Here is a 12966-nt window from a genome sequence, read left to right as displayed (position 1 = left end):
CGACTGCTACGTTGTGTACAACATCACTACCGTAAATTAAAGTACCTCATATTGCTTTAAGAATGCGGAGCGCATAATCATGGCGCACGAACCATGTGTACTTTTTTTTCACCTTAGGCTTTTCTCTTTTCTTGCTTTTTTTGTTTCATTCGTCTTCTCAATGTTTTTTATTCTGAATTTTCACTTCTCATTTCGCATAGCCGCTATTGTTTGCCCCGATCTTCAGTAAAATAAAAACTCTTTAGTCAAGAGCCTCTAAAGCAAATCACATCTCCACTCAAATCTCAGATTCAAAGGGTAATTTAGTTTAGAAAGATAGTTGAACAAACGTCCCTTTGCATGTTGTTATACTTAGCGCACTTTGATAAGTGCAATGTAATACATACAGGATGTCTAACGTCGGTATGAGAAATAAAACCTGTCGGGTATGAAACTCGTGACTACTAACATCAAGTTCTGACGGCCCAACCCAACGCAATGAGAAAAGGTTTTTTTTTCCAAGTTGCACGGGCGAACACCTGGTTCAGTTACTATGCAAACGTTTGTACTTATCTAATAGGGAAAGGGACTCTCATATCGTTGCCAATATCCCCTCGTGCTGCCAATGCGTTCGTACACACCAATGGTATGCCTTCGCACCCGTCTGAAACCAAATGTTTTTGCGCAGATTGTACTGCGCTGAACCTATGCTACGCCCTAACTCTTATCGTTCGCCGCTGCAAATATCTAGTGGTAACCTGGAGGAGGCAATCAAAGTGAGAGAAGGGTTTTTATTCATTGCTTGCACGTTTTTTGGTGTATGTTGTTGGTGTTAGGTCCTGAGATATCAGCGCTTCTAAAAACGGCCAGGCATTTAAATGGAAAGTGTTCGAAAAAGAACGCTGCAGTTAAGTCCAACTTCTAGAACGCATCAGCATAACTGATTCATTAAGCTAACGGACCTCTCGCACAAACAGCTGCAACCCAGGCAGCACAACAACATTGGCCGAAGGTCGGTCAACTGTTGGCAAAAACTGGCACGAACATCGGTCCTACACTGGCATTTGGGCCGAGCGCTACCACTTTACACATTGGACCTACTTTCATGCCAGTTTTGGGCCAATGTTCGGACGATCAAGCGGCCAACGCAGTACCGATGTTCGTTCTGCAGCATGGGCCAGCAAAGGTCTCATACTGGTATCCAACTTTCAAACATTGGTAGCCAGCTTTCAAACATTGGTAGCCAACTTTCAAAGATTGGTAGCCAGCTTTCGAATAATGGTTTCCAGCTTTCGAATAATGGCATCCAGCTTTCGAATAATGGTTTCCAGCTTTCGAATAATGGCATCCAGCTTTCGAATAATGGCATCCAGCTTTCGAACGCTGGCACATGCAATTAACCCACTCGCCAATGACCGGCACTGTGGATGGATGTACATACCATACTACCTAGCAAATATTCACAATAGAGGGTGCGAAAGAATTCCAGAAAAAAGACCCGTTTATTGCTTTGAGTTAGAATCACGCTTTTAGCCCGCACAGGATGGTTTGCGCTACCAGCAGCCACCCTGGGGAGTAAAAGGGGCCCAAGAGCATGGTGGCAGAGGCTGTGGGAAAACAATTTATTTTCAAGTTTGGTGCGTGCCGATCAGGTTGGGCAAAGCATCTGGGCAAGCTGCTGCAGCACGGCTAAGGCATCCATAGAATGCTCAACGGAGCTGTCCTCCAGTGAACTGATCAGTCATATCCGAAGTAATCGTTGCAAGAGGGCTGCTGGACTGCATTCAAACAAATTCCTCGTCCAGCTCTTGCACGATGGCCTCACGAAGCGCCAAGCCTGCAACGATCGAGATGCATGATGTCATGGTAAGTTGAATTATGGCCATCACAGAACAAAAACAAAAATGATTAAATAACACCGAATTTTGTGAAACACAGTCATCGTGAAGACACTAGCAACATATTTTACAGGATAATTTTAAATTTATTCTTAAGAACCAGCACCACATTAGTTGCACAAAGTGGAATTTAATTTACTAAACTTCTCTTATACCAAATGGTTTAATTTAGTCCAATGCGTCTTGTCGCACTCCCAGTAAATATATTCAATGCGAGATAAGCAAATTAATGTGATATTGAAAACAGATTAATGTATTATTTTGTTTTAATATCATAACTCGTATCTCTAAATTGTGAGCTAATTTTTTATTCAAGTAAATATGCACAGGTTGTAGCGTCTCTTCCACATGGACGTCAAAACAACATTTTTGATTAGTTTTTTTTAATAGGGTTAAAAACACGGCTTGCGATTTTTTGCGAAATACGCTGAACGCAAGGAACTAAGGGCACCTTTGTTTTACCTTAGTCGCTTCGCATGCATGCTATAATTGGATTCGAAACTGCGACTTGCAAACCACACAAAAATACTAGTCTGATAGTCCAGAGTAATGCCCTTTTTCATTGCGAGAGAACTTGGGAAAAAGCTTTACCCAGAAATTGCGGATTTTCTATTGAGTATTCAAGTGTAGAAGGCAAAAGGAAACAGTACGGAAGTATTACACATATTCTTACCAACTGGTCTGCAGTGGAAAATTAATTAAGCGGTTCTGATTTCCGTCGTGCATAAGCGGTAAAGGACATATTCCCGAATGCATCCCATCTCAGGTCATTTGAGTTCAAACCCGCTGTTAGCCAAAGTAGTGAATCTTCAGTGAGTTCATCTCACCAAAGACGAAAAATTAAATTCTCACCATTCGGCCACAATTCCACTGCGCACGACGTCAAGCAAGCCATTTCGCAATGAGAGTGGGTACACAGAAGTCGTCGTCGTGCTTTTTGGCTCGCTCTGTTTTCCTGCCGAAAAAATAAAGGCGCATTAGTCAAAGCAACGTTTAATACAAAAACGACTTTAACTTCCAGACGTATATCAAGATAAAAGAGTTTTAGTACTTACAAATAAGATCTTGCTGGTGGTACGAACAGCGTCGGAGCTCTCCTAATATATGAGCGTGGCTTTTCGCGTGCACAGACTATGAACGGTGCTAGCTCGAGTGTGCATGCATTTTCGCCGTGTTGGTCGTGCACGTGGTTGAGCTCCGCCGTGCAGTGAAGAATGTCTTTTTTGTGATGATTCGCGCGGTTCCAAGACGAGCAGTGGAGACGATGGTTGGGGGGGGGGGGGGAGGAGTGGAGAGAGTCATTTTCCCTTACACAGGTTTTGTGGTTCCGAGAAAAGTCCTCGAGCTGAAAGGTGGAGGAAGGGAGATCGTGGAAGGGTGCACGAACAGCGAAGCGCGTAGCTGCGCGCGAGGGAAAATAGCTTTGAGGAAGTGACAACGAAAAAGAAAAAAAAGCGCTTCGCGGGGTGGGGGGTTAGCCCGCTACCTAAAAAAAGGGCGCGGCCGGGAGAACAGGTAGGGAGATATGGGAAGACTTGAAAGAGAGAGGGAAAGGGGCCAAAACACGTGAAAAGGGTTTGGAATTTTTGGAGAATGTCACATGGCCACAGGCAGTACGGAAAGCAATACCTACAAGGAACAAGTGGATGGGAAACACGGAAGCGTCAAAGTATTGCTACAAAGCTGCAGCAAAAGCCCGAAAATTTTGAAGTGAAAAACTTGGAGCTTCAAGATGAATTTCGCCAAAACGACTTCAGACACTCGCGTATTTTGTGGGGCCGTATGATGTGGCTTCTGTTAGTTCAAGATAGCTTAAAATGTTACCACATAATAACAAAAATATAAAGCAAAAAAAATATCCAAGCAGAATGCGCGCTATTTCATAGTTTCATGTACCGTACATACGCCAAACAAGCTAGGTTAACATGCGTCTAACACCAGTTGTCAGTCCATTTATTCAGTGGTCGTCGCAGAATCTTCAAATTGTTTGTTGGTGTGGAAGTTTCGCGCAAAAAAAGCAAAAACAAACAAAGGCATGTTGAATTGTGGTTCCTAACTACTTTCGATGGTTTTCATCAATAAAGGTCATGTTCGAAAGAAAAAAAAAACTTGCGAGTAAATATGCAAGGACGTGAGCAAGCGCTATATTGCCCCCAATGCAAATTACGCTACAGAAGAATAAAATGATCAAAAACAACAATTTCCAACACTACGATTTGCAGAAAAGGAAGGAAATTGCAAATCAGAAAACACGTTAAAGGCGCGATCACAGGGCACGAGGTAGGGAAGCGTAGGAATCGCTTAGCACGTGTCCGCGTGCGTTTATGAAGCACCCACCTAATATTTCACGAGCGCAACGCATAATTCGAAATTACGAAGCGACTGCTTCGTTTCTGGACGTTGCCAAAACTGAGCAAATTTCGGTTTAGCGAATGCACTTGCGCTAATCTATTACGTTTGTATCGCGATCTCCATGAAGCAGACACCAGCTGCGCACTGCGGCAGTGAATTCCTAGAGCGAATAAAAAAAAGTGATTTTTTTATTCCAGAAATTCAATCAAATCAAACTTATTTGATTTTTGTTGAAGGCGCCTGTTGACAATTTTTGTTGAAGGCGTCTCGGGTGTAATCAGAACGTTAATTCTGATCAACAGGACTTCGATCGCAATTCTCCTAAACGTATTATTGCTGCTCACTGCGCAACCAGAGTGCAGCTTTTCCAACGGGATCATGGGTAGCTTTGCTCACAAACTCCAAAAGTGTTCGGTTAAAATATAATAATAAATAAAACCAAATCTTTGAACTCGCATGTTTTAGCGCGTTCGAAAATTATGAACTGCCGATATGGTACTCGACAATAAAAATAATTTTGAACCCATTTTAATGGATGACACAATGTTTACCAACGTTTGCCAGTATACTTTGAACACTGGATAAGCGGTGGCAATCCTAGGCCAATATAGCCAGCTCCCGGAAAGGGCATAGCCAATTCTGGCAAAGAGTGGAACTACACTGGCTAACATGGCCCATGATAGCCAGGATTCGATGATGGCACAGCCAGCAATGGCAAACAGTGGGGCAATCCTGGCTAACCTGGCCCATGATAGCCAGGATCTAATTACGGCTCAGCCAATACTGGTAAAGCGACGGACAACCAGGGCCATAGTTGGATGTGCTAAGGAGTGGCACAACCAATATCGGATGCTCACTGGCAACTCTGGGCCTAGTTAGGGCCACGCTTTGCCAGTGGATTTCCAATATTGGCCCGCTGCCGTGTGCTACCTGGGAGGTAACTGAGTTCTTGCTGACGGTATCATCATATGTTTTTTTCGTACACAGAAATGCTGGAAAACCGCATTTTTTAAAAGAAAATTGTTTATGAACGCACTTTTTTAATTTATTGAGCAAATCTTCAAAACCGATCAATATATCCGCCGATCGACTCTCGGTTAGCTTTTTTTTTACTAACGTTTTTGGTATCCTAAAACCGCCCCCCCCCCCCATTAGTTTTCTATGGTACTCTTAACTACTAAATGCGAGCGATGGATAAACATGAAAAGAAATATATTGTTAATCATCGGAGGAATCATTGCCGTAAATATTTCCATAGCCCTGCTAACCTTGCACAGTTGGCACACTGTGAAAACCGATGTCCTAGGATGATGGACTTCAGAAAAATAGTGAAATCTCTGGGTACATCTCCGGGGTCCTACGCATATAGATCCCTGTTTACAGGCGCTGGTCATTCACGAGCAGCTTACATCCGTGCACAAGCCGAAAGCTCATAACTGCACTGACTCAATCATGTCTCGTTCACAAAACTCGCAGTTCAACATTTTCCTTTTTTCATCGCATGAGCTCCAACGCTGCTATGCAGTTCGTTCTTAACGTCAATATTACTTTAGCTTGTTCGTAGTACATGAATCTTTATTCATATCGGTCTTGTGTCAGTTCATCCTAACTGCCTCGTTTCGTTCACCAGTGGATGTTCTGATTATTTTTAGAGGACATTCAGTGACATACAAATGTTTATTTTGTGTTTTGTGGGATGTTCTTATGCATGAACGCCAAATATTAAAGGGACACTGAGACGAACCAGAAGTTGACTTTCTGGACAGAATACAAGCTCCTAATCTTGAGAAAACCACTCTTACTTAAATAAAAAGCTCTGGTACAGTGGAAACGATCAAGAACAGGCCTCGCCACCACTACCCAATATTGCAAGTGCGAGCGAAAACCTCGACAATTACGGATCATGAAAGTTGGCAGATGTTCGTGAAAGTTACAGGCCTGAATCGCTGAATATTATATTAGGTCTCGTATCAAAATCGATAGTGCATTTTTATGACTCAAGAACGGCGTCAAAACTAAGAGCAAGGTTGGAAGCCGGAGAAAAGATATTCTTAGCTGCAACTCAGGCGGCCAATTTTCACTTGCAGTTTTCACGCCGAGAGTTTCACTTGTAGCCGGCACTGCCGACTCCTCGGCTCTGAGATATTCTTGGTATCCAGCAAGACCAGTAGGCTCAGCCCTCAAAATCCTCGCACGCTCTGTGCCGCTGAAGTGGCTAAACTGCAGGCTGAAGTTCTTAGGGATGATTTCCTTGTCGGGATGGGGACTGAGACCCATAGGAGCCGAGCGCTGACAACAGAGGGCTGATAAAAATTCCTGCAACGTATTGTCCATGGTAGATTTCACGTCGGCTGTTGCTAGACCGCTTGCTCCCCTAATCAAGGAGCCCACATTTGCGTGATTTTTGTTCGTTTACGTCAGCAGAGACTCCCCTAGTTTGAATCGGAGGGGCGAGCAAATCTTTTTCAACTTCGATTCCAAACATCTAAGCAATAAACGTGTCCTTTGCTTGGGATCAAGCAACAACAAATGCACAAAGTTCCCAACTATTAGGCTTCGATATCAACAGAAATTTCCATGAATTCTCTGCATTGATCTTTTAACACGGCTTGCTTAACTCAGGGGCTTTCCAGAAAACTAAACTGATTGAAAAGAGTGTGCGAGTGAGTTGTGTCTTGTGTTCTTACGCAGTGTCCCGCAATCCAGTGCAAAAAGAACCTCTCAAGGGTGAGGAGAACCTCGTGGTTACGATAGCCGACATTCAGCGCCGGGGAGAGGCAAACTTAGACGATGGCGCCAGGCGCTACATCGGCAGCGGTGCAGAGACGGAGCAGACGCTCCGAGAAAACATAAAAGCCTTCACCAGGTGAGAATTCTCGGTTTTCCTCGTAACGCTCCTTCACTTACACCACTTCCTTACCTTTCGTAAGGAGGCCTTCATGCTGCCTAAACGTAAGGCAGCCTAAGGGGGCCACTCGGAATGCTGAAAGCTTCCTTGGGGCTTCCTCACGAAAGGAGCCGCTTAAGGAAGGAGGGCGGGATCGTGGCCGTACAGGTGTCGAGATTATGCACAATAACTCTTAATGATTTTAGCAGTATTTGTCACGATTAAACGTAATGGTCTAATAAAATTGAATTTATTTGCTCTGCGTCAGCACAACGTCTATCTAGTTAGTAAAAACTTTGTTTACCGTTCTTAAACGGTCAATTTTTGTGAAGTAGCAAGCTGAGTCTGGCAACAACAAAAACTGAAGCCGTAATTGTCATGGCTCCGCTGGGACTGGTAGGGTGCAGTGCCACTCCTCCTCCTCCCCCCCCCCCTCCCCACAACTACACCCACCTCCCAATTCCCGTCCCCCTGGTCCCCAAGAGTGATGTCACTAACTAGTAACATACGCCGGGACCAGTATACTCTCCCCTGAATATTCATAGTAGCCACCACCACCCCCAGTGCCGTCGTCTTCGCCATCCTCGTGTGTGTGTCATTTGCGCTCGAGTTGTGTAGGTAGTTTACGCCGATATGCCCGGGAAGTTGTATTTTTCCGAGGAAGAGAAAGATCTTCTTCAGGAGCTGTTAAGAAAGTACAAGCATGTAGTCGAATGCAAGAAAACCGACGGTGTCTCGCTCACTGCAAAATCGAAAGAATGGGAGCGCTTGTGCTGCGAGTACAACAGCATGCCAAACGTGCGGCCTCGCGAGGTGAAGCAATTGAAGAAACTGTGGGACAACCAAAAACAAAAGGCGAAGAAAGGAAGGGCTAGGATATCAAGAGCAGTTATGGCTACAGGTAAGTTTCCGTGTTTTTTTGCAAATGATAAGTGCTAATTCGAAGTGTGCATGGTTGATGACAGGTGGGGGTCCTCCACCGGAGCCGTTGGACGAAAGGCTGTCACAAGTAGAAGCGATTGTGCCGCACATCACTACGACGGCACCAAGCACTTTTGACAGTGACCGGCCTCGAGCCAGCGCAGACGTCTCTGATATAATCGATGCGATGGTCCACGGGGATGCCCGACTCGACGAGAGTGACGGAGGTAGGTGCAACTTACTGGTCTGTTTTTACCATGTAATTTCTTTTTTTTTTTGCTGTTTCTACCGTCATAGTTGCATATCTTCTCTATCTCTATGTTAGGCAGTTAACCAAAGTGTAGTTGTCTGTAGTCAGGAAATTTTTAGTTAGCAGTGCTATTATAATGCGATGTATTTTGTCTTTTAAAGAGTGTAATGACCGCGACTACCGATACGGACTTGCTGTGTCAATATATTTGAAGAGTCGTTTTGGTGTCCGCTCGGCGAGCGTCGAGAACGCGTTCTTGTCTTGAGTCGGGTAGCTTTTCGCAGCCTCCAGCCCCACTTGCCACCGCGGTTACAGTGGCTACTGCGTTGCCAGAAGCGCCTCGGAGAAAGCAAAGAGCAGCGCATTGAATACGTAGCTGTAGAAGGGGCCGATTTCCAGAAACGGCGTGGCGTCTCACGGTGTGCTAAGCCGGTTCAGCCGCGCTTCGGGGTCCCTTTGTCGACGGCTGCCGTACGAGCTCCCTTCGCTTCAGCACTCGCGTAGTGTCAGTGCACTTAACAAGGCGGCTTGAGTGTTTCCACCTGACGAATTGGCGGCGGTCGTGCCAACTTGAAGGCCAGAGAAACGCTGGCGACGGAACGGCTTAGCTCATTATCAGAGCATCCTGCCGGCCCAGGCCCCACTATTGTCAGCGACAGCGGCAGTCCTTCACATATATATATATATATATATATATACATTTTTTTTATGCCGAACTACCGGCAGAGCGGAGGTCAACCAACTCATGGAAAACTACGCGTTCAGACGAAGAAGCATGTTTGTATGTTTGCCTTTTTTTTCATGTAGGAATGACAGAACTTTACGGAAGATCTTCGGCGGGACGCGTAACATGGAGCCAGTCATTTCCAGACAATTTCTAAGAATTGAGCAGCTTATTTTTTGCGTGCATTTTCGGGAGAGTATTTATTTGTAGTATGGGAAATAATCAAGGTCGGAATTTTCTGTGATTGGGTAGTGTAATATATAGATCATACCCTTAGGTCTTGCTGTGGAAATGTACCAAGGTGCCTAAACTTGTAAGTTGTGTAAACTATCCCACAGTCCCATCGCAAGACCGTCTCCGGCGGGGCACCTCTGGTGTGAGAAGGAAGCCTTTGAGTTATCTCACAGGTCTTTTAGCAGGTGTTTATTCTCGTCCGCTTTATTCCCAGGGATGCAGGCCGTTTTTGTAAGCAAACGTGGTTCCCAATATAAGAGACCAGGCTAACTCATGTACCTGCTGATGGCCAGAAGTCGCAGTTTGCAATCTCCCATGCTTTAAACTTTGACTATAGAGTTGGTATTGCATGTCTGGTTGGTAGTGATCCACAGTAGAAAAAATCCCCGATAGTAATCTGGAACAAACTGGGCTACAATTCTTTATTTACATTTTTTTTACAGAGTCTACAGTGATCCTTGAAAGTGAAGACAGGATTTCTGATGCCACAGTGCTGGCCTCACCAGCGCGTGACATTGGTGCTGCTGGGCCTTCAACTGAGAATGCGAGAGCGACACCACCGCGCAGCCTGGATGAAATAGCGGAGCCTGCAGCACGCCGCACGCAAGGAGGTCGAGCTGCTGCTGTCGAGCAGGCACTGTCTGCTGAGCTCGAGGCTCGTCTTCAGGCTGCTGAGGACGACAAAAGTCAAAGGCACACTGAACACAAATCAAGAATGAAGATGATTACTGATGAGCATGCAGCAAAACAAGAACAGTATGAGGATGAAAAGCACAAGAGAAATGCCATTCACAAATTGAAAATGAGGGTCTTGAGAGCGAAACTAAAAACTGAGCAACTTAAACAAGTTTTTCTTTCAAAGCAGCTTGAAGCAGTGAAAAGCACCAACCACAATGGCTTGAATATGCCATGAAGGGCAAAATAAAGTTCTTTTGGACTCAGGTACATTGCATTGTGCTTTCTTGCATGTGATTTTCTGTTACTAATAGCTTTTTTATCAGCCCCCTTATTTCGGGCACAAATTCTACATTACAGTAATCGCATAGTATTACCTCTAATCGGAATCCATTTCTCTGCCGTTTGAGTCACTTGTGAAGCAACATTCAATGAGGCGGTTTCTACGCTGCGTGCCCAGGCAACTATCGGGAACACTTGGCCCAGCTTCATCATCCTCTTCACGTTCCGGCTCATCTCCATTAGGCAGTGGGTCCCTTAGAGAGCAGGCAACGTTGTGAAGAGCCGCACACGCTGTGATGATTGCTGTCGTTCTTTCAAGTTTGGTTTCCAGTTTCTTGCTGAGGCATGCAAACCTTCTTTTCCGCACTCCAAACGCACGCTCAACAGAGTTCCGAGTTTTTATGTGGCTTCGGTTGTACCTATAAGAAAAGGAAGACAAAATAATAAGCTCGTATGTTCCAATTCACTGCCGTAAAATTGTTTTACTTGCCGTTTTTGTGCAGAGGTACGAGGGTTTCTCAATGGTGTCATGAGATAAGGCAAACATCCGTATCCCTGATCACCAAGTAGAGTGCCTGGTACTTCCTTCTCCTCATACCTCACCATGACCCTACTGTTCTCAAAAATCCGGTTATCATGGACAGAGCCGGGCCACCTTGCGACGACGTCATAAAACTGCAGCGCAGGCCCTGTGACAGCCTGTAAAATATCAGTCATATTGTGAGTTTAACCCCAGGATACGTGGATTCATGTGAAGTGCATTAATGCTGCACTACTAGTTCAAGCTGTCCTGATAGCAGTTTTTTTTTTACATTTACCATCACGTAGTGTCGTTCATGCAAATAAAGCAATATTATGACACAACGATTTGTAATTATTACAGTGAGTGAACATCGGCAGGCACTATTCAAAGAGTGTATGGCGGTCACTTACCTGCACATTTAATGAAAAGACACCTTTTCTGTTTCTGTATACTTCAGCGTTATCCCCACCGGGGCTTTTGATGGGCACATGGGTGCAATCAATGCACCCCGTGACGCCGGGAAACCCACCGATCTCGTAAAATTTGGTCATCGTAGGCCTTGTTTCCGTTGAGCTCGGCACGTTCACGTACTTGGGAAACAGACGCACACAAATTAGCTGTGTCATCTCCCAAATGCTTCTGCAGACTGCAGGTTGCGACACGTTCACAAGGTCCCCCACAACAGTCTGCATAGCACCGGTCCCGTAAAACCGGAGCGCAATGAGCAGCTTGAGTGCGGGTGGTAGTGGAGCTCCTCTGTTATCCGTCTTGTCCTTAATCTGCAGCTCCGCCAGTAAGGCTAGCACAGCTTCTTTGGAGAAACGGTAGCGTGCTGAAAATTCGTGGTCGTTGTAGCACTCTAACGGGTTGAGGCGATCTGCGAGGCTCCGTAGCCGAGGCGACACCGACGGTCTATACACATCGCCGTGCAGAAGTCCATCTGCGCGGCGTAAAAATCTTCGATAGGCTTCAAAACCGCCGTCGTCAGAGACATAAGCGCGTGACAGCATTCTCGCGAACTCAGGAAGCACACTTGACAAAAATCACGCGCCACGGAAAGAAGGACAACGGAGCGGGCGCTTCGCGACTGCGCGACTGGCTCGGCGGCGGCTATCTTCCCTACGCGCGCGCGGAGCAGCTGCGTGCCGTCTGGATGCGAACCGCGCGCGGTGCCCCGTGCAGAGTTTTGTGGGAAAGCAAGCCTTCAGTCAGAGGAGAGAAGTGAGGAAGCATGAAGGTACCACACAAGCTGCCTCAGCGAGAGGGACCACCAAGGAGGCCTTAGCTTAGTGCCCCTTAATAAGGAACGTTCTAGAATTCACGTGAGGCCGCCTTACGGTCGGTAAGGCGACCTGAGTAAGGTAAGGAGGGTTTTAGAATTCGGCCATCAGTGCTGAGTTGCCTATGCGCCATTAACACCAAACACAAGACAATGAACACCTCCTTTGCGATAAACTCGGTAGGCTTCATTCACATAAACAAATAAGGAAGCCGAAAAGTTCCGCGCTGACATGGTCGCCGTGCAGGATTCATTTCGGGCGGCCTGGTAGCGGCCGCTCTCATTGGTTGATGGCGTTACTGTGCGAGAGACACGTTGGTATCATCTGGTTGTACCGATAGAGTTTGGAAATCGTGGGAGTTTTCTAAAACTAACCTAAATGAAAGACCAGTGTGCATTTGTCATCATCAGCTTTTGCGTGCGCACTGATAGGTAGAGTGAGCGAAGTAAAAGTTGCACTTTCCGGCACCGTGCTTGAAATACTAGACGTCGTATACTCGGAAGCGTATGCAACGGGCAACGACAGCCGCATTTCATTAATTCGATGGGGCAATCTATGGATCTGTTTAAAAACATCATATGCATTAACGGCTAACAAATAACCTGCCAAAGTGATCTTTTATTGGAACCCTTGGAGAAGGCGCAAGCGAGCAGGACAGGGGGAGGTGCTGCTGTCATAAAAAAGAAAGGGGCGGCATTACATTCCTTACACAAGGAGCCTGAACAGGGCAAGTTGGAGAGGGTGCATGTTTGGAAAAAAAACAGCGCACAAGAAGAACAGGACAGGAGCAAGGGAGCTTCAGACAAGGTGATTGCCGATGTTCATCCGACGTCGCATTCAGTCAACCTCATCTGGTTGGGCGCACCTGCTTATATTCTAATTAAAGCACACGCAATGTGCTTTCCCAAAACAAACTTGCAAAAGGAGCTGCATCCCGTCTTGTTCCGTAACTTTCCAGATA

At 45.8% G+C, this 12966-nt stretch overlaps 2 protein-coding genes across 2 annotated transcripts in view; both read left to right on the top strand.

The window, feature by feature from the left end:
• Positions 1–6132: 6132 nt before the first annotated feature.
• The window catches only part of LOC149347156 (2-Hydroxyacid oxidase 1-like), a 30904-nt gene continuing 24070 nt past the window's right edge, over positions 6133–12966 (top strand). Inside the window, exons 1-2 of the mRNA XM_089541507.1 lie at positions 6133–6148; positions 6921–7095. Of these exons, the coding sequence (XP_089397633.1) occupies positions 6133–6148; positions 6921–7095 (191 nt within the window). The remainder of the gene's footprint in view (positions 6149–6920; positions 7096–12966) is intronic.
• Positions 7578–10187, top strand: LOC149347157 (uncharacterized). The gene is made up of 3 exons (XM_089586902.1): positions 7578–8017; positions 8082–8264; positions 9689–10187. The coding sequence occupies exons 1-3, from the start codon at positions 7750–7752 to the stop codon at positions 10156–10158; spliced, it is 921 nt and encodes a 306-aa protein (XP_089443028.1). The 5' UTR covers positions 7578–7749; the 3' UTR covers positions 10159–10187.

Source organism: Amblyomma mixtum, chromosome 4 (assembly GCF_055824585.1).
Source record: "Amblyomma mixtum isolate Tamu chromosome 4, ASM5582458v1, whole genome shotgun sequence".
NCBI classification, from domain to species: Eukaryota; Metazoa; Arthropoda; class Arachnida; order Ixodida; family Ixodidae; genus Amblyomma; species Amblyomma mixtum.
The sequence above is the reverse complement of the archived record's forward strand: the minus strand, read 5'-3'. Positions and strand labels throughout refer to the sequence as shown.

What these genes read in the sequence shown, in the direction of transcription:
- LOC149347157 (XM_089586902.1), top strand. Translation starts at nt 7,750, where the DNA reads ATGCCCGGGAAGTTGTATTTTTCCGAGGAAGAGAAAGATCTTCTTCAG. An exon ending in AAGAGCAGTTATGGCTACAG is followed by an intron (nt 8,018 to 8,081) that starts GTAAGTTTCCGT and finishes GGTTGATGACAG; the next exon opens with GTGGGGGTCCTCCACCGGAG. An exon ending in ACTCGACGAGAGTGACGGAG is followed by an intron (nt 8,265 to 9,688) that starts GTAGGTGCAACT and finishes TTTTTTTTACAG; the next exon opens with AGTCTACAGTGATCCTTGAA.